The sequence below is a fragment of the Rutilus rutilus genome (genome assembly GCF_951802725.1).
Source record: "Rutilus rutilus genome assembly, chromosome: 20".
NCBI classification, from domain to species: domain Eukaryota; kingdom Metazoa; phylum Chordata; class Actinopteri; order Cypriniformes; family Leuciscidae; genus Rutilus; species Rutilus rutilus.
The window spans coordinates 6,041,599-6,065,743 of NC_140225.1; the positions used below are offsets into that span (position 1 = coordinate 6,041,599).

Here is a 24,145-nt window from a genome sequence, read left to right on the forward strand (position 1 = left end):
ACGTCATTCCAAACCTGTATGAAGCACAAAAGAAGATATTTTGAGAAATGTGTAATGTTGTTTGGACCCCAGCGTTCTTTGTGCTCCACAGAAGAGTGTCAGTCATACAGGTTTGGAATGACATTGAATGGCAGTTTTCATATTTTGGGTGAACTAGCCCATAAAAGGTACCATAACATCTTGTCCGTACGACTGCTTGTGCTACACATTCCAAAAATCGTTTGGAGTCGTGAAAGATTTGTGGCGAACAGACAAATTTAACTCGTTATTCACTGAAAATCTTGAACAGCAGCTGTGATTTTCCATTTATTATTTTGAATTAACTTTTGGTTTTATATTCTCGTTTTCATTTTAATTAAGGTTTTAGGAATTGTGTGCTTTTGTCATTTTTATTAGTTTGCTTTTTTGTATTTCCATTTAGCTTTATTTTTATTCAATTTGAGTAATCTTTGTACTTCAACTCATTATTTCAACATAAATCGCAAAGGCAACATTTGCAATTACCCTTTAAGATTTTTATCTAATATTTATTATTCAGCTTTATTTTTATAATTGCCAAAAACAATTGAATAGTTTTTGTTTTAGTTAGCAATAAAGCTAGTTTAGTCAGTCATAAAGCTATGAACGGCTTCAGTAGACTTGAGTCGGCTTAAGAATATATAGCGTTCAAGTCGTATGGACTACTTTTATGGTTCCTTTTTTAAGAGCTTTACTATCTGATCCTCATTCGCTTCTTTTTCCATAAAAGAAAATGTCATACAGGTTTGGAGTGCCAAGAGAACAAATACAAATCACTGAATTTGCATTACCGGATGAACTGTTCCTTTAAATTCAAACACCAAAACCAATGCAGTGAGATGCCTGAGTAAATCCATCTTAGTGGTACAACTATCTCACCTATGAGGCTGATATCTGTTTTTACAGTTTGTTTCGCGAGCAGGATTCATTATTTTGATGGAGGTGGTAGGATGGTCGTTGTGTTTCTTAAAAAAAAAAAGAAAAATGCAGCATTACAGTCGATTTGATACGCCTGAGTAAAGTCCAGAATTAATCTCAGCAGTAGAAACACAAGTGATGGTCAAGTCTTGGCTAGCACACACCTGAGATGAGGACACACACACGAGGATTACAGACTAACTTGATGTTCCTGCATCAACGCAGGTGAACCACAGCCTTCACACGTCACGTCTAGTTCTTGTCTAAATCTGTTTCCTGAAACCAAGCTCAAACTGCGTCAAGCAAAATGCCAAGTAGAGTTTAAGACACTAGTCAAAGGTCCTGTAAGTCACATTATTGCTTGTGAAGAGTGCATAAAATCACAAGTCAAGACATCAGAGATAAAAACAAACCCAGTTAAAGGGGATTTCAGAGTCGGTTTCTCGTAACGACTTCCTGAAATTGTAAATGCCGTCATGTTTCATGTGGATATCGGCGAATTAGATCCAACTGAGCATCTCGGAAAAAAGACAATCGGCATTATTCACAAAACGCAAGATGAACGTAATTGTTCGCAAAACCAGTGGTGCATAAATTGATGCATTCAATGATGTACTTTAAAAAATAACATAAAATAAAGTACACAAATTCATATTTCATGAGTAGAATTTGTGTTTCTATTATGACACTGAGCTTGTCAAATAAATCAATATTATGAATCTTTGAAGGACAAAGTAACTTAAACAAATGAACATGACATTAAAAATTGTTTATTATATTTCTCCAACCGCAAATAAAATCAAGTTAACCACCTTGCATTTACAACACTATCCTTAAAGATAAAACTCTGCCAACATGCACAGAAACTAAAAACAACTCAAAGCAAATTGTTTAAGTTAAACATTTTAAAAAAAAATGTGCCAGAAAACCTGATCACTGATTAAAATCTTCTTAAGGCCAGTATTTCTTTTCTGGAGAGACGTGTCTTGATATACTTCACAACAGCCTCTCCGAATGCTCTCATGGTTTTGCTAAACAGTGGTGCAAATGAAATGAACAGCATTTTGAAATGAAACCAAACGATGAAAAAGTGTCGTCGTGGCCAGCGAGTGATTCCTATATTATATAGGGATACAAATTTCTTGACAGAAGCAATATGAATCAAACATTGCATTTTTTTCTAACTAAAAATGTCGCAAGCACCACTGTTGTGGCCCTGCCTGCTCACACGCACACAAACACACACACTCACACAAACAAACAAACGGACAACGATGTTACTGGCTCCATAATTGGGCGTCTCTGACAATCCCGTGGTGCTGGTCACAGTTTGGCAGCCATGAAGTTGATGTGAGGTTTGGTGAGAGGGAACAGCGGCAGACTCCTTTTGAATTCGGTCATATCCTGAACTAATGATGGCTGAAAACACACACAGAGCAAGACAATGAGTGAACTATATTTTTGACATTTATAAAGAAAAGGTGAGTGGTGCTTGGCCACACAACACTTCCCATCATAATGCTAGGGGGTGTTGCTAGTTGTTTATGAAAAATAAAATATAAATGTATATATATATGCTCACCAAGGCTGCATTTATTTGATCTAACGGCAATATTGTGAAATATTATTACAATATAAAATAACTATTGTCTATTTTAATGCAATTTAAAAGTAGTTTATTCCTGTGATGACAAAGCTGATTTTTCAGCATCATCACTCCAGTCTTCAGTGTCACATGATCCTTCAGAAATCATTCTAATATGCTGATTTGCTCCTCAAAAAACATTTCTTCTTCTTCTTCTTATTATCATCATTGATGTTGAAAACAGTTGTGCTGCTTAATATATTTGTAGAAACTGTGATATATATTTTTTTCCGGATTCTTTAATGAGCAGAAAGTTAAAACAAAAAGCATTTATTTGAAATAGAAATCTTCGTATTATAAAATGTCCTTATGGATCAATTAAATGCATTCTTGCTGAATAAAAGGATTAATAATAATAAAAAAATATATATAATAATAATAATAATAATAATAATATATATCTTACTGACCACAAACATTTGCAACAATCATCTAATATTTGTGTAAAAAAAAAAATTTCCTTAAACCCACATTGGACCACCACTACTGTACATATACATCTATGCAGTACCTGAGGAAGTGAGGGGGCAGGAGCCAGATTGACATCATTTTGAGCAGGAAACTCTCCAACCACTGGACCTGAAGGAAACACATGGCAGAAATAAATGAATCTGTCCAGCTGCATCAGTCAGTCCAATCAAAATGTCTCAGCCTCATTGTGTCAGTACTCACAGGAGTCCATCTCTCTAGACAGCACATGCACGGACACCTTGTGTCTTCTGGGGGCATCGATGGCCAACAAGTCCTGGGAGAGAATAAACATGACGATCAAACCACATGACAAGATGAGGAATTGGGCTTTTGGAGACCTCACGAATAAATTAGCATTTGCAAAGTGAGCTGTTTATTGAAATTCATACACAATTCACAAAATAATAAAGTATAGATTAGATTTATAGATCATTTCTGCCTTGGATGTGCTTTTTATTTATGCAAATAAATAAATAAATGCTATCAAATTTTATATAAAAGCCTCCAGCTTGACAGCATGTAATGGACAGCAATGGCATCTCTTGGTCCTTTTTTGCATTTATTTGCATACTGAATTGTGATTGGTCTATTTAATCAGGCATCAACAAAAGGCGTTACATTGTGTCCAGATTCTTAGACAAAAAGTCTGAATTCTAAGCTTACCTTAAGCTTTAACATGATTATTTTGCTACCTTGCAAGCACTGGAATTTTATTCAGGAAATACAAATGTAATTGATGATGATTAAAAACAAAACAAAAAACACATTTGTTTCAGAGTGATAATGTGTTCAGATCATCACTAACCCTGTAAAACTGCATAATGTGGTCCTTAGTCAGTGTCTTCAGGTAAGCCACTTCAATATTATCTAAATCAGGCAAGAAAAACAAGGAAAAACACATTAAAAGTTCACAGATACTTCAACGCAGAGTACGAGTTCATTTCGACAGCTAAATAACAACTCTCACCCCTGTCAAAGTTATACTGTTGGGAGATGATCTCTCCCCAGTACTTGGCACACTCGGCCGCCAGCTTCTTGGGTTTGTCGAGACGGCGAATGGTCAGTGCCTGGATGTGTTTCTGAAACGCTTCCTCTCCCATCTCCTCCACACTCTTCTCCATGGTCTTGAGGAAGGCCTCCACACGAGACTCCAGGTAGTGAGGAGCTTTTTCAGACTGGATGATGAATCGCAGACCCTGCACCCCATTGGCCCTGCGAGGGCCGCTGAACACAATGTAACCTGGACACAGGCAGAAATAAATGATGTTCTTAAGATCAGTTTGATCAATAGGACGAGCTTGTTCATCCTATAACCACATCATTAGATGCACACACACACACAACTGAGGACATTTCCCATGAGTGTTTGTGTTACCCAGCTGTTCTTTGGTGCGTAGCGTGTTGAAGCATGGCTCAGAGATGATTTGACAGAAGAGCTCCAGCAGCATGTTCTCATGGGTGTTCTGCATGTCCGTCTGATAGTAAATCTCGATTCCACAGTTATTGTGAACATCGTTCCTCTGCTGGTAAACATACCAACCACCTGATAACCACAGAGAACTGGACTTAAACACAAGAACCATGACAAACACACACACAACAAACACATCATAGACCTCAAATTACACACCACAGATTCAGGTTTAACACCAGAGTTGTAATTTCTTTGTAAGTTTCTTCCTATGAAGATGCATTTAATTAAAAAAATTGAATAAAGTAAGACTTTTAAAACACACAATATTTTTCTTAACTCTACAATTGTATTAAATATATCTGTCAGATAATAATGAATGGTTAAGAAAGAGGTTAAGTTTAGATTTTGTTTTAGATTGTGTGAAGTCCAAAGGAAATTTCACTATCAATTACTTGTCTATATGAATCTGTATAATGATATAAATTGTTTAAAAGTTCGGAGTCAGTAAGTTCATTTTTTTAAAGAAATAAATATAAACAAATACATTTATTAAAAATATAAATATTAAATTCAGCAAAGACGCATCAAATTGATAAAAAGACAAGTTATAATTCTCATTTCAAATAATAAATAAAAATAAATTCATCATGGTTTCCACAAAAACATTAAACAGCACAACTGTTTTCAACTTTGATAAGAAATATTCCTTGAGCAGCAAATCTGCATATTATAATAATTCCTGAAGGATCATGTGACACTGAGGACTGGAGTAATGATGCTGAAAATTCAGCTTTGCATTAAATTACATTTAAAAATATATTAAAACGGTTATTTTAAACTGTAATAATATTTCACAATATTACTGTTATACTGTATTTTTTATCAAATAAATGTAGCCTTGGTGAGCAGATGGGACCAAACTTCTGAACAGTAGTGAGTGTGTGAGTGTGAGTGTGAGTGTGAGTGTGAGTGTGAGTGTGAGTGTGAGTGTGAGTGTGAGTGTGAGTGTGAGTGTGTGTGACCAGCTGAGATGTTGCATTTAAGTTTGTGGCGCTAGGCACTTACCGTCAGGTACCTGCACTTCCCTGTAGCGTATCAGCTGACTCGGTAGCAGGGGTTTAGTGTGAGCATGCTCAATGAGAGTGTCCTCCAACATTTGCATCATGCCCAGAGCAGACTGGAGACAACAGGCAGAAACTGCTCATCACTAACTATAACATGGTGTAATGTTAGATTTTGCTTTCATGATCATGACGGGTTAATGTGTGAGTTACTTCGATGAATCTTCAGTCAGCTCATATTCATAGATATATACAGATTTCAGTCACATTATGTATATTTTATAACAAAAACAAGACGTGTAACCACTCAAACCTCCAAGGTTTTGTCTGAATCACAGCTTTGTAGTAAATACTAGACGAGAGAATACCAAATCATGGGTGGTGAATGGTACGTTTAATTTATTATTACAGGAATAATTTCAACCTGTCCGGACACAAACCTCTCTTTCCCCCCCTGCCTTTTCTCTAAGAGAAATGATTTTTTAAAACAAACCTGTTTGGTAATGTTGCCATGCAGCAGGGCTTCAATGTGTAACCGTGACAACAGCTGCGGTATGAATGCCTTCAGGCGAGGTAACGTCACATCTGAGAAACACATTCACAGCATGAACACACATGGAGGAGACCACAGCACTCTGTATTGACAGAGCAATGAAAGAGTGTCGCACCATCCAGAGAGTCTCTGAGTTCGTCTTTGGTCCAGGCCACCTCAGTCATGAGGAGCCGCAGGTAATACATGGCGTGCTGGTGAGGCTGCTCAGCGCGGAAATTATTCAGAGACCTCATGTACTGAAAAAACACACAAAAAAAAAAACACTTGTCACAGTTACAGACTAAGCACATATTCTCTTGGTGTTTGGATCTGTATATGATTACCAGGCCCAGGTGGAATCCACAGATATTTCTGTATAATTTCTTTTGGGGAAATTCTTGGTAAAAACATGGTGAAATGGTGTTAAGAGACTAAATGTAAGTCGGTGAGACGAGGCTAAGTCAACCAAATTTGAATTAGTCGGATAGTCGCCTCCACAGGAATTGGCGAAGTCATGCAGTGACAGATTGTTAACACGGCTGGTTCATGTGGTGATTATGTCGGGCAGGAAATCAAAATGTTTGTTCATCGACCTCAAACATGGCTTATTTGAAACATGCAAGTAGTAGCCTAATGTTCTGTAACATTAATGTTAACCTGGATAAATGTGCGCCGTTATTAGCCGCATATCCAAGTGTTTGTGGGAAGTGTGGAAGCTAAATCAGTAGTGCATTACATGCTTAACTTAACGTGCATTTCTCTCTATAGGCGCATCCAGTATACTGTGGAGATGAGTTAGCGTTTTCAACTTCATCTTTGCAGCTGACACGAATGCAAAAAAACACTAGTTTATTAATAAATGATCATCATGTTCTAACCGTCTCCTTTTTGCTTTTGCCAGGGCTTTATGTGCACTTGAGCACTTAATTCAGATTTTAAAAGCTCATTATTATGATTAAGTATTGTAAGTAATGTTAATGTATTGTAAGTCAAGGTTACATATTTTCTTTCTCAGCCCTGAAACTCAAACCATTTTCTGATGCCACCCCTTCCAGTAAATATTTAAGTAATTAAAGTAACATAAACATGTGACTAGTCGACAAATGGCTTAAATGAAAGACTACTAGTCAACTAGAAAAGTCTTTAGTCAGGGTCAGCCCTAGTTAAGAGGAGCTGAAAGCACAATGAAATTAGACTAAATAAATTACAAGTAAACTACTGCGGAAATCTGCAGATTCCTTTGAGCGTAGTTTGTGTTCTCTTCTTTATTCTTAGTATTTTAAGGAGTGTGTGTTTGTGTATGTGTCTCACCGCTTCCTTAATGATATCAAATCGCTTCTCATCAATCTCAAATGTGGCCATTTTCTCCATGATCTTCTTCAGCAGGATGTGTTGTTTGTCACTATAACCCTTCACTGACAGCTGACGCACAAAGACAACAGCCATGAATATGCATTAGAATGAGTGATAAAAACAGCTCAAGAACAGACTTTCATCATCTTTACAATTGTGAAATGACATTAAAATGGAAGACACTGAGAGCACAGGACAGATGCAGACTAAAAACAACAAAGTTTCAAGTTAAGTGTTACATCTTCAGACAACCAATGCAGTGCATTCACTGTGATGAATGTGTATGCAAACAATAAGGAGTAAGTGAATCACACAGCAAGTGAGGTTAGGAACAGCCCAGCTTTGCCACGTCATCCAAACCTTAGTCACCCCGTTTACCGCTGTTATTAACATCCATCTCGGTTGATCCTATCCAGTGATGGGGAAGCTACAGGTCAAGTAGTTGAAACAGTCAAGTTACCCATTAAGGCAAGACACTACAGGCAACATTGTTTTATGCACTACTAGTCGATTTTGGGCTATTTTCCTACCATAACATGTCTTTCAGAACAGTGAAAAGAAAACATCTAAAATACATAATTTAAGTGTTTATTTTATTACACTTTTTCTATTTGCATCTGTAAGTTTCAAACAATTAATTTATTGGTTTAATTTTAATGCGGTAAGCGGTTAATGCGGAGTATATTAAATACTAGGCATGTTAGTGTACTAGGCATGTTATGTTTAAATGTATGCAAGCACAAGAGCTTCAAAAGAGGGAAAGATATTTTGCAAATAACTCAGACTTTAGTCTGTTCCTTGCACAAATCTATCAAACGTATACAAGAGAATTTAAATAATGCCACCAGTCATATGGACTACTTATAAGGTGCTTTTTGGAGGTCATTTTATTTTTGCAGCTTGACACTTATACATGTAAACTGTCTCTGTTGTATATTTTTGTTTTGTTCTTTTGGGCATATACCATTACAAACACCTAAACCCAGCACAAAATACAATAACCCTTAAAAGTACCCAAAGCAGACTGACCAGAGACAGATATTTTGAAGGCGTAACATTCCATCACTCTGCAGAAAGCAGAAGAATAGACAAGCGACTGGCACACTCAAAAAAGCCACAAGCTCCGCCCTTCACCCAATAGACCGCCCCTCTCTCCAAAGGGGGAGGGGCTTATCACCATACTTACAAGGATGGCATTCATTCCCGAGGCTATGCCATAGACCAACCCTGCCAGGCGGGCTGCATATGTATACTCTCTCAAATCATCCTTCAACAACCTGAGAAACAGGTAAGTCATGTTGCAGTGCAGCGGGTCTGCATATAGGTAGCGACTACCATGATGGAAGAAAGAAAAAAGGGAGGGGGAAATAGAACAAATGGAGTGATATTTGTATGGAAGGGTCATGACAAAACAAAAAGAAACGGATTGAGAGGGACCACAGACAGAGTATGAATATGCAGCCTCAGCTCCGGCACTAGTCTAAAGCTAGTCTACTGCTACTAATACATACGCAGAAAAAACAACAACGAAAGAATGAGAAGAGTTTGCTGTTGTGTAAAAGCCACAAACAAAGCTACATTTGGGGTTACTATTACAAAGACAGAAACCACTGGCAGTCACTTGTTTGTACGTGAAGTTGGACTGTCTTCCTCACAGGAAGAGCATGTGGCGAGGGGGATATTAGCATACTTACATACATCCCATAGACGGTATTTTGAAGGTCATAGCTCAGGCCGGCTAGCTCGGCTGCATATGCATACTCGTTCAGGGAGTCCTTGAGCAGCTCAAGGTACAAATACGCCATGTTACAATGCAACGGGTCCACGTACGCAAACGGGCTGTGGAAAGAACGTGAGTGATAAACCCTGTCTTTAAAAAGTTCTCTGAAGTATTAATTGTAGTTTCTTAATGGTATAGAGTAGTTAAAGCAGAATTTAACAGGAATAAAAATAAATCAGCATTTCAATTACTTTTAAAATTAGTATAAAAAGTATAAAGCAAAATAGGCTGACACCACTGCAAGAAAACAAAAAAACATCAGTAAAACCATTTTTTCATAACATTCAAGTAATTTGGGTGGATCTCAAGAAAGACACTTGTCAAAAACGTGTCTGGATCATATTTCACATTAAAATCAAATTATATTTATTTATAACTATATTTTGCATATATAAAAAAAACAATTAAACCTACTTTTGAAAGATTTCATCCTCTTGCCACATAAATGACAATTTAGCACCCTCCCACTAATTGTTGTTACAGTTATGCAAATTATGAAAAAAAAAATAAAGGAAATAAACATCATTACAAAATTTTTGATTTGTTAAACCTACCTGAAAAACTCAAAGTTTAAACAAGCCTTGGGCAGGAAAAACTTGTCATCCTGTTTGAACCAAACTTTGCTCATTGCAGTGTCCTAAAAAAACAAAGGAACAAAGAAAAGCCAGATGACCCGATGCTTGCAAGTTTGAGAGACTATCAGATATTCGATTAAAGTTGCTCAAAGTGTAACCTGTACAATACGAGTTTCAGCAAAACATACCTTTATCAAGGTGGGGGCAGATGGGGAATCCTTCTCTAGAGGGTAAATCTCAAAGTTTGTTGGGATGAATTCATTCTTCATTGGCAGCTTGAACTTTCCATTGAGGTCTGCCTTTAACCATTTCTGAAACAAACAGAAAAAAGGAAACAATGATTTTTATTCTTCAAGTTATTGTAATGACAGTAAACCACTTAAAATGAATCTGCTTATTGATGGTCATAGTAAAGTAGAGGTTAAGAGACTTATTAGCACAATTTCCCACTATTAGACCATTTCCCGCTAGTCTAAGTTCTGAATGAAAAGCAAATGCGTCTCACCTTAATAACCTCATCAGTAATGGCTTCCTGTTTATACTGCGTGCCGTACCACTCCTCGGTCCGGTCCGTCTGTCCTTCAAATGATTTGGAGACAACAGCGACCCTTAAAAAAAAAGAAGCCAGAAGAATTGAAGATCACTGCACCAGACAGGGCATGACACCATCCATTTCTCATGACTCCCTAGGGGAAAATGGGCAGTGCAATTTTGATTTTATCAGATCTCTGGCTCTGTAAATAGATTGGGAATTATGGTCATTACATCAATCAAAGGTTCGAGTTTCCCGGAGCTTCTCAATCTGCTGTGCAGGGCTCTAGATCAATGCACCATTTCTGGACAATTTAGACCGCCATGATCGATAGAGAACTTTTGGAACAATGACATGCTATTCTGGACGCTCCTGCATCAATCAATTGCATAAGAGAGACCAGAATAGGTTTTGTCTAAAAACCGTGAACACTCCTTTCCAAAATTAGTCCAAATCACACAAGGTTACCAGCAGGATACTGCAGTCTCAGACCATTCACTCACTGTCTGATGCTTAGTGCACACAAAAACAGCAAGTGCTTTCTCAATCTGGCAAGCTTTAATTTGATTGGTGCTACACCTTTTCCAGCACTCAGGGTGCACAGATTTGATCAGCCTTGCAGGGAATAAAAGTGGCGTTTACAAAAGTACTGGGTTGCTACAATGCGCACTTTCTGAGAAAGAACTAGATACTGGATTTGGCAAAGTTTGACATTCATGAGCACTTAAACGTTCACTTAAAAGTAATCAGTATACCCAAATGTTCATTTTGATTAAAATGTATGGTAACACTTTTGTTTAGGGTCCAATTCTCACTATTAACTAGTTACTTATTAGCATGCAAATTACTAGGATATTGGCTTACTAACTATTGGCTTACAACTACCTTTCTAACTATTAATAAGCAGTAATTAGCAAATTATTGAGGCAGAAAGTCATAGTTAATAGTGAGAATTGGACCCTAAAGTGTGACCAAATTTATTTACGTCTAAAGGTAATTTCAAAGTTAAAAGTTAATTTCGATTTCTGATAAACACACAGCTAAATTACACAGTAACTGTGGTTGGTCACTTTAAATATGGTTTAGATGGTCTCTACCTGTCTAAGTTGGCAGTTCTTGTCTGGCTGTGTGAGACTATGGCCTTCTAGTGTTGCAGTACTTTCAGAAAGGTCAGCGGTATAGTTAAATCACCAAGACATCTATGACAAGCAGCAAATCACCAGCTCTGAAGTCAAAGTCTTTGTCTTGATCTGAATAGCTTGGAAATACCAAGACAAAATGAAATATAGGAACCCTACAAGTTCTTCCATCCCCAAAACAACATGAGAGCAGCAATGGTAGGGTTGAGATCTACTTCAAACAGAGAGAAAAGGCTCTTTTAAAGCTGAAAAGGAAATTGAATTTGAAAGCCTTCGTCACATTGGTGAGAATCTGAAGTGGGATTCTAACAAACACAGCAAGAAGATTCAGCTTCAAACACTTCAAAAACATAAAAAGACTAGCAATCTGAGCCCAATTTAGCCCTGAGCAGCAATGCATTAAAGAAGCTGATGTTTGCTTTGCACATGTTCAAATATAAAGCTCCTTCAGTGGGTCTTTGAAGAGAGCAGCCAATGGCTGGACATCTGTGTTAAACTAATCTCATCCTGAGGGGACAATAAACTTCTTTTAGGTCCATCCACAGGTGCAACACCAGTGACATTGTTTCAGTTTAATATTTGGGATTAGCGATTTGAACGAACCCCAAATCCTAAGAGCAATAGTAATATATCCTTGACAACCACCAAAATAAAATAATTCAGAGTGCTTTCTTTTACAGGTTATGCACATAAAAGTGTGTATACATGTAATAAAACAGAAAGAAGTCCTTGTATGTGTGCTCACCTGACATTCTCCGGCCTCAGTTTATCAAGCACCATCTCTATGAGATCTGGCTTGAACTCCTCCAGTAAGTATTCTGCAGCTAAGATTTCCTCCAGCGGATAGTACTGACACACAGAAAGGTGATTTCAGCATCACACACAGAAACGGGGTATATGTTGTGCTCTCAATGAATATCTGATCTTTTCATAACCAAGTGTTAAGTTTTTTTTAATAGATTTACTTTAAATATTTGATATAAACGCACTGCATCCCACAATACAATGCACACAATGTTAAATATCAAATGTGACAAATGATCAAGCAGCAATAGCAACAGTTATTAACATCCTTCTTGAAGAAAAGATTACATCAAATTAGTGGTTAAAAATAAAAAAATTCCTCAAGGCAAATGTTCAATTTGAAATAGATAGAATACTGTATTGTATTCAGTACACTAGTATTCCATACCAAACAAAATCTTTAACACCGGCTATGATTTCCTGACAATACAGAGCAGCACCCTGATGACACAAGCACCTGTAACCATGGTGACAACCTTTTAAAGTATTTTTAATGAGAGAGAGACCTACATGCAGTAGTCCAGCCACTTTAGACGTGTATCCACGAGGACGTTCCTTATCCTTGAATCTGAAAGCCACAGTGTTCAAATCCTGCAAAAACAAAAATGTAGAGACAAATCAGTGATGTCCCAACCACCCAGTTTCATGGTTCCGTTGTCATGAGCAGCAGCATGTGAAAACTCACCTGGTGTTTTGTCCAAAAAAGGTTTGGAAACCCATTCATTGATAATGAACTTTCAATTATTGGGTGAACTAGCCCTTCAGTTTTATTTTTCCCCCAAAGTCCATGTTTTCCATTTTATTTTGTCTGGATTCTATTATTAATGGTTTAATTATTCTCAAATAACCAGAAAAAAAATGGCTAATCAATTGAATTCATAAAAGTTCATATGAATAATTAAACATTTTAACAATAATAGGTCCCTATGAATTTTCCCCCCAGAAATCCTGCATTGTTAATTTATTCTGGATTCTGTTTTTTATGATGCAATGATCAAATGAATGCATAAAACAACTTGATCTTTTACATTTTTTTATGCAAACAGTGCTGCACAAGAGAGGTTTTACAGTTTTAATTAAAACAGGCAAATAATTGTGTGATATTCCTAAGAGAATAATGTTTTAATAAACTGAATTCTTATTGTTAATACTTTGAGAAGTACATTCCATTGCACAATAGTAATATATTTGTCATAATTTCTTCCGACAATTGTTTTATCAAATGAAATGTACAGACATGCTTTTGATTTATTGATTACATTTGTTTTTTAAAAGTGAAAAAGTAAATTTGGTTTTCATGACTGAATTCCACGATTCCATCAGCTTTTTCTACATCGTGGAAATCGTAGGGCCCTACTTTAACAAGAATGTTAATACCTTGCACTCCTGAAAGACCCACTCTTGAGGGCCCTCCGTCCGCAGCTTCTGAATGTACTGGAACATGTGGAAGATGATATCCTCGACATGCACTAGACAGAAAATACAGCATAAACAATCATAAACATACTGACCAGCACAAATAGACACAAAAACACTCTAGATCCTTACACAGCCCCTCTTCTGTCAAATCCACATTAATTATGAAGAACATAAATCCTCTGGCTCCTTCTTTCTGACCTCCGACTAGCGTGTTCACCCATCCTGAAGAGAGACAGAGTGCATCCATGAACAACACACAGCTAAGAACGAAAATATATGGATCCAAGCTAGTGTTTTACAAGTCCAATGCTATGTTCACAAGTTACTTAATTTTTTGTCTGTTTTATCATTTAGGAACTTAAAGCTAAATCTATCTTTCCTGACAAACCTTTAGATTTGAGCTCAGACAGAAGACTCCCTGGACCCTCATGTCCAATCAGATGGCCCAGATAATGACCAGGATTTGATTTGTAGTACTTCTGCAGGTCGGGGATGGGGAAGGTCACGTATAAGTTTCTAATGTCCTTGATAGGCACAACTTTATAAAATTGCTGTGGGGGAAGAGAGAAGGAATGAAGATGAGTCAGACACCAAGAAAACAGTAGCAGTGGCAACACAACTGTTTTCAACACTGATAATAATAATAAGAAGAAATGTTTCTTGAGCACCAAATTCAGCATATTAGAATGATTCCTGAAAGGATCATGTGACACTGAAGATTGGAGTAATGATGCTGAAAATTCAGCTTTGATCAAAACAGTTATTTTAAATTGCAATGATATTTTACAATATAACTGATTTACTGTATTTCCGATCAAATAAATGTAAGTATAAGAACCGTCTTTTAAAAAAACATTAAATATAATTAACCCGACACTTTTGAACAGTACTGTATAATATTACCGTTTATTACATGGCTTGGTTGAATTCTAATGTAGAATGCGGTCTGTTATTTCTTGATAACAGACCGCTGCTAAGTGTAACACACCGTTGCCATGAAAAACAGAGCGTTGCTATGGACGCAGGATTCTAACCGTAGAGACAGAACGGACTATTTTCTTTAGCGGAAGCAATACAATCGTTTTTAAATCAATGAACTCCTTTTTAAATCAATATTTTGTGTCAAATTATTGATTTATTTGGTAGGTAGCCAAATAATAAGCGGGATAATGTAGAGCGAGGAGGTTGTTATAGCGAAATGATTCAAGACCTGATCAGCCTGTCAGGGTTGTATTAGCTATAACAACAGCCTCGCTCTACATTATCCCTTACATAGCATTTCCATAGCAGGTTTAAGGTGTATTCTGTATTGTGCACAATTAGGGCTTAGATCTCACCCTCAGGTGTTCCTCCTGGAAAGGGTGTGTTGGGAATTCTGGGATAGGGACATTCTTGTTCTCTACCTCTCCAAAAAGTTTCACCACCATAGATGTCAAATCATCCAGCGTCTCTGTCAAAGTGTGTCAGACACAATGTTAAACCCAGAATGAAAGCACTTCATCTCTGCACCCTTCAGAATACGTTCTAGTCTGTGCAAAAACAAACTATGAATCATTCAACAGAATGACAAAGAACAAGGAAGATCTCATGAAAGATTCAGCATCAGACTGAAGACTGAACTGAGAAATCTGCTGTGCACTGCATGGAGATCACTGATCATTGCCTTTACTGTCAGCTACATTTATGTACAAAGCTTGAGGATTCAGATTTTTTTTCTTTTTTTTATTAAACAGTGCATGTGAACATCTGGAAGATTGAAATGAGGAAAAATGTTCTTCACCCACTAGTGAGTTCAAAATGTAAGAAAATAATTTAAGGGATTTGTAGCTGGTGACTGACCTCTGCCCAGCACACACAATCCCATCAGATTGGAGGAGTAGTAGGTGGAGTGAAACTTGAGCAGCTCCTTACGGATATCAATGCCCTGCTGAGATGGCCTTGTCTCAAGGGTTAACTTATTGCCTAAACAAAAGAGACATTCACAAAAAAACACTAATTAGTGGAAACGAACCTGCATGGACAAGAAAGTAATTAAAAAAAGTCAATAGCCATTTAACAGTTTGTACCAAGGGACGAAGGCAACTTTAAATTCACACAAACAGCTGCAGAATGTGCAGACCTGCCAGAATCAAATTGTGATGGAGAAGAAAATGAACCAGTGTTCAAGCCAAGATCTGAGGATGACTGTTCTGATGAAGTGGCCCATGGACATCATTAGGACAATTTTGTATTTCTGAGCTACTGCTATACCATTAAGATCAATGGTAGATGGTATTTAATTTAGTATGAGCAGGCATTCTTATACTGGGGACATTATATTGGACCAAAAATTGCATTACATCAATAAATTGATTTCAATAGGTTTGATAGTATGGTATTTTAACAACACAGAAACGCTGATATAATTACCAACAAACATTTGTTAGCAAGAATACATTTTTATCAAATAAACACGTTTTTCTCTGAATGGTGCTGGTTAATATGAGGGTAAAGTACAGGACAAACCTCTTTTTAAGAGCAAGCAAGCCTTATATAACTCAAGGCCGCCACCATCTGGCTATTCTGGGCACAGATAAAACTTCTCAGAGTAGATTATGCTAAATCGATTTAGATATTATTCTCCAGCTTTCTATTGTCCTTCACTGAGAATGAAGTATAGACAGATTTTACTGTACCCAATGGGGGGAAGGCATGTATCAAATGATCTTAGGACTGAAAGGACAATATCTACATGAAAGATGCCATCAAATTAGATGTGCAGTATTTCCATACCAGTGCCAAACTTGCTAAAAGGGTGTTTGGGGTTCCCAGTGGCTTTCTCCAACTGAAACAGCCTCCATGCGTCATTCATGAGGTTCTTCTCATGTTCTGAATCCACTGCGTTCACCTCTCGGTCCTTACAGCTCTCATCAAACAGAGGACAGAGGAAGAACTGGGAAAACCTGGGATGACAAAGTGAAACGCCATTTAATGCACTGCTTGATAAAGTTCTCTTACACAGTCAATGTCAGCTTACAGCTGCAGAACTCTCCATGCTCCTGTTAAAAATCATTTGAATAAATAGAATCTGATCTTAAAAGCATGCAAAGATATGAATGGCAACTGCCATGCAAATAAACATACTTCGTTACTGAGATTAGGGCCCTGCCCTAATGGCACACTTTATGTGCACTTGCAGTCTTACGATACTGTAGGGCAGGGGTCGACAACATATAATATCTGGCCCCCGGCCAGAGCTCAAGTTCTGAAAGACATTCAAATGAGTATGTGGATCGCTTCGTTGCGATAAAGACACACTGGCTTTGCATTCACAAAACTAGGTAGGATGAACGCATAGTTGTCTTTCCATTCTTCTTTGTATGCCCTATATTCGCTGTCAACTTTCCTCTTTAGACTCTTTGATAGTGCCATTTTCTCTCACTAGCTAGCTTAAATGTTAACATCACTCTGCACACGACGTAATAGCGTACCTCCAGCACGCAAACAATTAAAAACAAATGCAGTTTAGTACGTGAGGATGCCATGGAATAATTCTGAGTGTAAAAGTATTACACCATATACACCAAAGTATTACTTAAGTAGGCTACGTCAAATAATTGTTACAATAAGTTGGGCTCCATTGTATAACAGGCAAATTAATGATAAATGATAAAATGATACGCATTTATTATTCACAATATGGAAAGAGGAGAAGAAAAAAAAACAGTTTGTTAAGAGCATGACTCAAACATGCCATTAATGGGCTTATTCAAGTCTCAAATTTTTTTTGTTAGTTTTATCCATTCCGCATCTGCCACATGTGTGTGTTTTAGTAAGGCAGTCTGGCAAGTATCTTCATTCACCAACTTGCAACACAGTTTATGTGTCACTACTGCTTTATTTATCCAGTATAAATTTAACACAGACTAACAGCTCACTACCAATTACAAAAGACACTGTAACAGTCTGTCAGAGGCAATGCTAGTGGCATTTATCAGCTGTAGGGTGTGTCATTTGTCATTTTAGGTTTCAGAAGGGTGTTCGCGAGCACCTTCTTTGCGGCCGACAAGTGCCCTCGATGCGCACTTTTAGCACCACAGTCGACTTCTACCCGACTGTCAAAGCAGTATTACGTCACTAAAGTGTGGACTCAAAAGAAGATCGTGAGGGCTTTGGATTCCATTTGGGACAGGGCCTTTCACTGCTGAAAGTTACTTGCTGATCTGCATTTTTGGCAAATATGTATCAAAGAAAAACACCTAAATTATGGCACAGGCAAAATATAGATTTCAAATCAATAAAAATAATGCAAGATAAAGTATCACAGCATTTAAGACTTACCATAATACCACTATATTCTGGTGAGCCTAACATATTAAAATGAACAAATGGCAAGTTTAAGGGCGCCTACAAACTAAAGTTTAAGAAACGCCAAACCACTAGGTGAATCCCCCGACTTCAAGGATGGTGCATTGCAAAGAAAATAGGGCTGAACGATTAATCGCACTTTACATGTAATCGCACTTAAATCGAGAAGGCTGCGATTATTTTTTATGCGCAGCTTGTCATTGATGTACGGCTCTGTAAACGCTGCTCCATCTGAAAGCACTGTGAGTGAGTCACTTATAACGTGCATTTGAAAAAACAACACGCGTCAAACATCTTTCCAAAACATGAGAAGCATTTATGAACCTCTTGTCCAACAACAGAACAGACAACATTTAATAACATGCATTTACTCCAAACTCACTTCATAACGACAGTTGAGCATCCTTCTGTGAGATGATGTGCCTTCTTACACAGAATAAGGCAGTCGTGTATTTATAAGAAATGTTTAATCAAAGTGTTTCAATCTTCTGTTTATTCAGCTACAGCGATAGGGATTTCCTGGAATGATGTGCATTATTGTACTTCTGCGGTGGGGCATATTTATCGTATTTGCATGAGAGTGCCCTCTGGCGTTCAAACGGGGCAGTATTTACTACCAATCAGCTGCACTGCAATTTTATTTAAATTATAAAATAATTGCAGCCTTTGCCAAATCACGTGTGGTTTTTTTGCGATTAATCGTTCAGCCCTAAAAGAAAACATGCAAAAAGTTGGCAAAAATGACATTCCATCATGCAAACAACTATTGCTGCAAAAGGGTTCAGTACTTTCAGTGCATGCCTGATTGAATTCAAAAGGATTTGGCTCTTTTCACACCCTCAAAATGTATCTTACACATTCCTACTTGTCAAACACTTAAGCGCCTTGTCTGATTGCATTTGAAATGTTTGTGAACTTCTTAATACAATTCTGAGTCATGACCCAGTTTTTAGAGATTAATCATGAATCATTTAAAGGAGTCATATGACGGTTCTAAAAAGAACATTATTTTGTGTATTTGGTTTAATGCCACTGCTAAACATTTACACAGTTTTAGGTTAAAAAAAAAGTTTTTTACACACATGCCGTTCATTATTGTTGCTCCTCTATGACCCGTCTTTCTCAAAATACCGGTAGCAGATTTTTACAAAGTTAATCTTTCTGAAATGCATGGTGTACCCTGATTGGCCAGAAATCCAGTGCATTGTGATTGGCCCGAATACCTTACACGTGTGACGGAAATTAGAGATGCGCGGTTGGCGGTTACAGCCGCGGACTCGCGGATAAACCGCGGATTGGGCGGATGACGTGACGAAAAATAATATTTTAATTAAATTCGGGCGGGTGGCGGGCGGTTGAACCAATCAAATGAAAAATATATGTATACACCAATCAGGGGATGGCGGGCGGGTGCGGTTTTGAAAATTGGTCAAAAACATTGGTGCGGCTGGATGGCGGACGGATGATGAGTTTTGTGATGCGGTTGCGGATGAAATAATAGCCCATCCGCGCATCTCTAACGGAAATGTCACGCCCCTAACGTAGAAACGACAAACAGGTGCTACTCTACTGCTAAAAACGCGCATTTGGATAGTCGGTAGCAAATTCTTAAAATATGAAAACATACTTACAGGCTGTGTCTGTGAGTCAGAAGCGCCAGACTGTACATGCAAAGATGGAATTGCCCCACTTTTATAGAATCAGCCTTTGTGCACAGCTGGCCTTGTACTCTCACAGGTTCTGGAAACAGTCCTCCGAAAAATGCGCAGCACACAGTCGAATATTTTGGTTGTACTGTTCTGCAACAGTGTTGTAAATAAAGCTTAACGACTCTAATTGTGTCCTCTTTTGGAAGGTCAAACAAACAAAGTACTTTGGCTTTCGCAACGAAAAACAATATGGCGGCGCCGGCAGCAACAATAACAGCGAGAATAAAAGTTACGAGTTATGAAACTCTGACCCCACATACTGACGTAGATTTGTGGGGGCGTGTTTGAATGAAGCGTTTTAGGAATGCGTGGCTAAGCCTTAACTTTTACAAAGAATATCTCTTTGCGTTTGAGACTGAGCTTTGTAACTCTGCAGATCTTATACATGCACAAACAGCTACATAACACACTTAAGAATAAGGAAAACAAGAATCGCATCATATGACCCCTTTAAATGTTTCAATGAGCAGGTGGTGCTCTGGGTCACATGAGCAGATGGGCTCCAAAGGGAAACTCTTCTCTCTATATCCCAGCAACCCGATACCTCCTGGACATGTAACTCCACACCGATAGACACTGTGACACCTGAAGGTCTGAACCCTGTTCACCCTTTCACAAGTTCAAACAGCGCACACATTGCTCTTCAGCATCTAAAACAGACCAGCATTACAGATGATTTTTTTTTTAAAGTCACCAATTGCTCTTTTTTTGTATTAATTTACCTGTCCAATGCCCCTTGCAGATGCTCATGGGATACATCAAAGTAGTAATTTGTGTGCTCTCCACTGGTGAAGGCATTGGAGCTGCCGGCATGCTCGCTCAAAAACTGGCTGTACTCGTTCTCTTTGGGGTACTTCTCGGTGCCCAGAAACAGCATGTGCTCACAGAAGTGGGCCAGTCCTGAAATGTTCTCAGGATCTGACAAAGAACCTGCAGGGCAGTTAGAAGAGAAAACCAGGATATTAGGAAGTGCAAGAAAACACTGCTTGCTTACACTCTGACAAAAAAAAAAAAAAAGAGACAATCTAGAGCGTTTGACAAACTTGTAAATCGAGTTGACTTTTTCACTGGAAGACAAGTTCAGGCAGTCAAGAACTTCACGCTAGCTTAAACCCATATATTTACACAAAGATCTGCATGAAGCATAGACAACTGGCTGCATCATGATATACTGTCAGACAGCTTTCAAAGTCTTTAGCCATCGTTCAGACATTCAGTACGAATCAGATTCAAATTCAGTCTGAACAGCAAAAAATAAAACAAAACAAAACAGAAAAAGCATAAAATATACATGAACACATGTGTAAATCTTAAGTAAAACCACTTTTTAAAATTGTTACATTAAATTCAATAGGACAATGCACTCTTGAATAATTTTATGAATCATTTAATCCAGATTCATGTTGACTCAAATGAGACTGTTGAACAAATGAATGAAAATAGCTGATAAATCACTGATAAAACATTATCTGTTACACTGAAATAAATCCAACAATTTACATAAGACCTGATGTATGAATGACTTAAATTCATTCTGCTTGATTTTAATGATTGAGGGCCTCTGACAAACCTGTCATTGCACAAATGATCGGAGCCTTTAGTCTACTTTTCGGATCTGAAAACTAATCGTAATAGTGTGCGGCTCGACCAAAGCCTCGTATAAGAAGAAAAGATTTTGATTTAGGCCTTATTTACAAAAGGCTATTTTACAGTGTAATGAGCAAGTATTAAAGATAAGCAATGACATTTTTATCTGACCTACATCTTTACCTACAAATTGCAACACCATTTCATGCAAAGGACAGTTGTGCACATGCTCTTGAACTATAAAGTGCTTTGATTGTTAAAAGCTGCACTTCCTGGCATCAGTTAATCCCACCCATTAGTCTGTGTTGACACACTGGGCAGCACTTCAGCTCGAATTCAAATCAAACGTTTGAAGTTATTTTTTTTCCTTCTTAAATATAGCACTGAAAAGATTTACCTTGACACAAAAAAAGGCTTCAATTACTTTTACAGAGTGGCCTGTTCAGAAACAAAATTATTCTAAACTCTTGTGGGCTTTGAGTGTCTCTCCGCAACTAAAACCAGGCCAAGGTCCGGACTATTAAAAATTGCTTTTTGAGGAAGGGAAAGCTACAGAGAGATAGATAGAGGCAACTCAATCAATTCTGTTAAATAGCTATTGATGGCCAATAATGAAGGTTTGAGGCCAAGATGTCCTTGAGGTTAGTAATAAATAGTCTGTGTTAAAATAGAGGGGAGCAGAAAGCAAGTTAAGTGATGTGTCAAGCAGATCTGTGCAAAATGAAGCTAAGGAATTCCCATTTACCTATGTGGACATCCAGTGCGGCTGATGATTTGTCAGTGGTGGGGTCACTGATGAGTATGGCTTTCAGCCCATTTGTAAAATCAAGTCCTCGATACTCCCGTTTGTCTTCTGGAGAACGAATTATATCACTCACCACCCTCTTGACAGCCGGATCACTCATTCTGACGGACAGAGTCGAGACACGCCTGGATATGAAAAATACATTTATTCAGAGTTAAGTCGTCAGGCATTATCCAACAAAGCCAAAGGCAAAACACACTCCATGTGACAAGTACATTTCAGCTCCACAACACAAATACAGCCCGCCATGGGCCCCCGAAAAACACTTTCAGACAGACATGTATAAAATATGGATTAAAACGTCACGTTTAGTAATTTAGTTTCAGTAGAATTTTTATTCTTTAGTTTAAACGTTACCCTTTCATTTAAATGAGGCTTAGACCACTAATTTAGCTTAATTTAAAACATAGTGCTTTATGATTAGTTTAGTATATTTGGTTTACTGAGAAACTCCATTAGTTTCACAGTTACTACTTTAACAGACCAGGTTTAAGCCTAGTCCTAGACTAAAATGCATGTTTGAGCTTTTTTAACTGAAATAAACTTGCACTGACATATCTTAAAATATGTCAGAGCCTTTGTTTTGTCTCGAGATGCACACCAGCAAAGTTTTTCTTTTCTTTCTAAGCCACATTTATAAAAGCTACTTACTTGTCGTAATCGTACTAAAACCTAATCCTGGCTAAAACCTGTCTGTGAAACCAGGCCTAAGTGTCAATTTAGTCCATTAGTTTATTTGAAACGCAAGTTCAGGTTTAATTTAAGATAAAGTTGAGGGGTTTAGCTGATATTAAGTTTTGTACATTAGTGTAGTTTATTGACTTAGTTGATGTGTAGGTTTAGTTTTCGTGTAAGTTTAGTCTAGTTTAAACCGTCCAGTCGGCTTTCAGCGTTTTCGTCTTTTTTTTTTAAAATATTGACTAACAGCTGAGTTATATAAAACAACAATGACAAATTCTTAAAACTCAAACATCTTTAGAATTAAAAAAAATAAACAATATTTGTGATATACTGTGTCACGAGCAAATGCTATCGCGCGCGAGAGCAACACACGAGCCCGACGCCAGCGAACCGGGCCGCTCGTTGAACGAACTAAAAACCAAAGCAAAAATTTGACACTTACCTAATACTTCTAATGAAACCTGTGGATAAGATCATAAAATCGGAAGATAACTCGCTGTAAGGGCCCACCGGTTAACACATTTCTGCATACTTCTGCGCTGGATATCAAAACTCTGCTTAAGACGTCAGGACGCCATGATTTCTGCAGACGTAACCAATCAATCGCAGAGCATATAAAGCAGATTTTTACGTACCTTTCATTAATATAAGATAATACGAAATACGTGAAATATATACGCACATAGAACAAGTATTTGTATCAAATATATATGTTTAAAATACCCTTTGTTTTCCTGAAGTAGTTGGAATTGCTTAGTCACGCCTTGTCTACCATTGACGTTACGAAACAGACCACACCCACATCCAGGTTTAGTGGAGAGCACGTTGAGTATTTAAAGAGACACATGATTTAAAGAGATAGTTCACAGGAAAAATTAAAAACTGTCATCATTTACAAGTTGTTTCAAGCTTGTATGAGTTTCTTTCTTCTGTTGAACACCAAAGAACATATTTTGAAGAATGTCAGTAACCAAACAGTTGATGGGTCTCACTCCCATTGTGTTATTAGATAGTCTTTGTTGACTTCCATAGTAGGAAAAAAATAAAATACTATGGAAGTCAATGGGTGCCATCAACAGTCTGGTTACCAGCATTGTTTAAAATATCTTCTTTTGTGTTCAGCAGAAGAAAGAAACTCATACATGTTTGGAACAACTTGAGGGTGAGTAAATGATGGCAATATTTCATTTTTGGGTTGAACTATTCATTTAAATGATCGTTTCCAGGTTTCCAGAATATTTAGTTGTTACTGGAAAAGGTGTGGAATTAGAGAAAGGCCACAGAAATTGGACTTTGGGGAAGTTTTAGCATAGTGAAAGGCTCAGTTTTAGTTTTTTTTTTTTTTTTTTTTTATT

At 37.5% G+C, this 24,145-nt stretch overlaps 1 protein-coding gene across 3 annotated transcripts; it reads right to left on the reverse strand.

Moving 5' to 3' along the window:
* Positions 1–1,690: 1,690 nt before the first annotated feature.
* Positions 1,691–23,596, reverse strand: ide (insulin-degrading enzyme). Of its 3 annotated transcripts, none has more exons than XM_084390979.1 (26): positions 23,514–23,596; positions 23,233–23,373; positions 22,050–22,234; positions 20,440–20,647; positions 16,434–16,603; positions 15,501–15,623; positions 14,999–15,111; positions 14,050–14,212; positions 13,791–13,883; positions 13,620–13,711; positions 12,753–12,833; positions 12,184–12,287; positions 10,273–10,375; positions 9,956–10,078; positions 9,747–9,829; positions 8,599–8,743; positions 7,371–7,481; positions 6,196–6,316; positions 6,021–6,112; positions 5,532–5,643; positions 4,428–4,595; positions 4,020–4,292; positions 3,858–3,919; positions 3,254–3,326; positions 3,093–3,160; positions 1,691–2,355 (listed from the first exon to the last, which is right to left on the reverse strand). In XM_084390979.1, exons 2-26 carry the CDS (start codon positions 23,265–23,267, stop codon positions 2,260–2,262), a joined length of 2,997 nt encoding a protein of 998 aa, XP_084247105.1. In that variant the 5' UTR covers positions 23,268–23,373; positions 23,514–23,596; the 3' UTR covers positions 1,691–2,259. The 3 variants fall into 3 exon arrangements, with proteins under 3 accessions (XP_084247105.1, XP_084247104.1, XP_084247106.1); XM_084390978.1 differs by lacking the exon at positions 8,599–8,743 and adding an exon at positions 9,107–9,251 and having other exon boundaries at positions 23,514–23,593; XM_084390980.1 differs by lacking the exons at positions 8,599–8,743; positions 23,233–23,373 and adding an exon at positions 9,107–9,251 and having other exon boundaries at positions 23,514–23,592.
* Positions 23,597–24,145: the final 549 nt, after the last annotated feature.

Excerpts from the sequence above, each read along its gene's own strand:
- ide (XM_084390979.1), bottom strand. The coding sequence starts at position 23,267 with ATGATCTTATCCACAGGTTTCATTAGAAGTATTAG. Across the intron at positions 9,830-9,955 it reads CTGCCCCCACCTTGATAAAG|GACACTGCAATGAGCAAAGT; the intron begins GTATGTTTTGCT and ends TTGTTTTTTTAG. Across the intron at positions 8,744-9,746 it reads TTAAACTTTGAGTTTTTCAG|TCGCTACCTATATGCAGACC; the intron begins GTAGGTTTAACA and ends CCATCATGGTAG.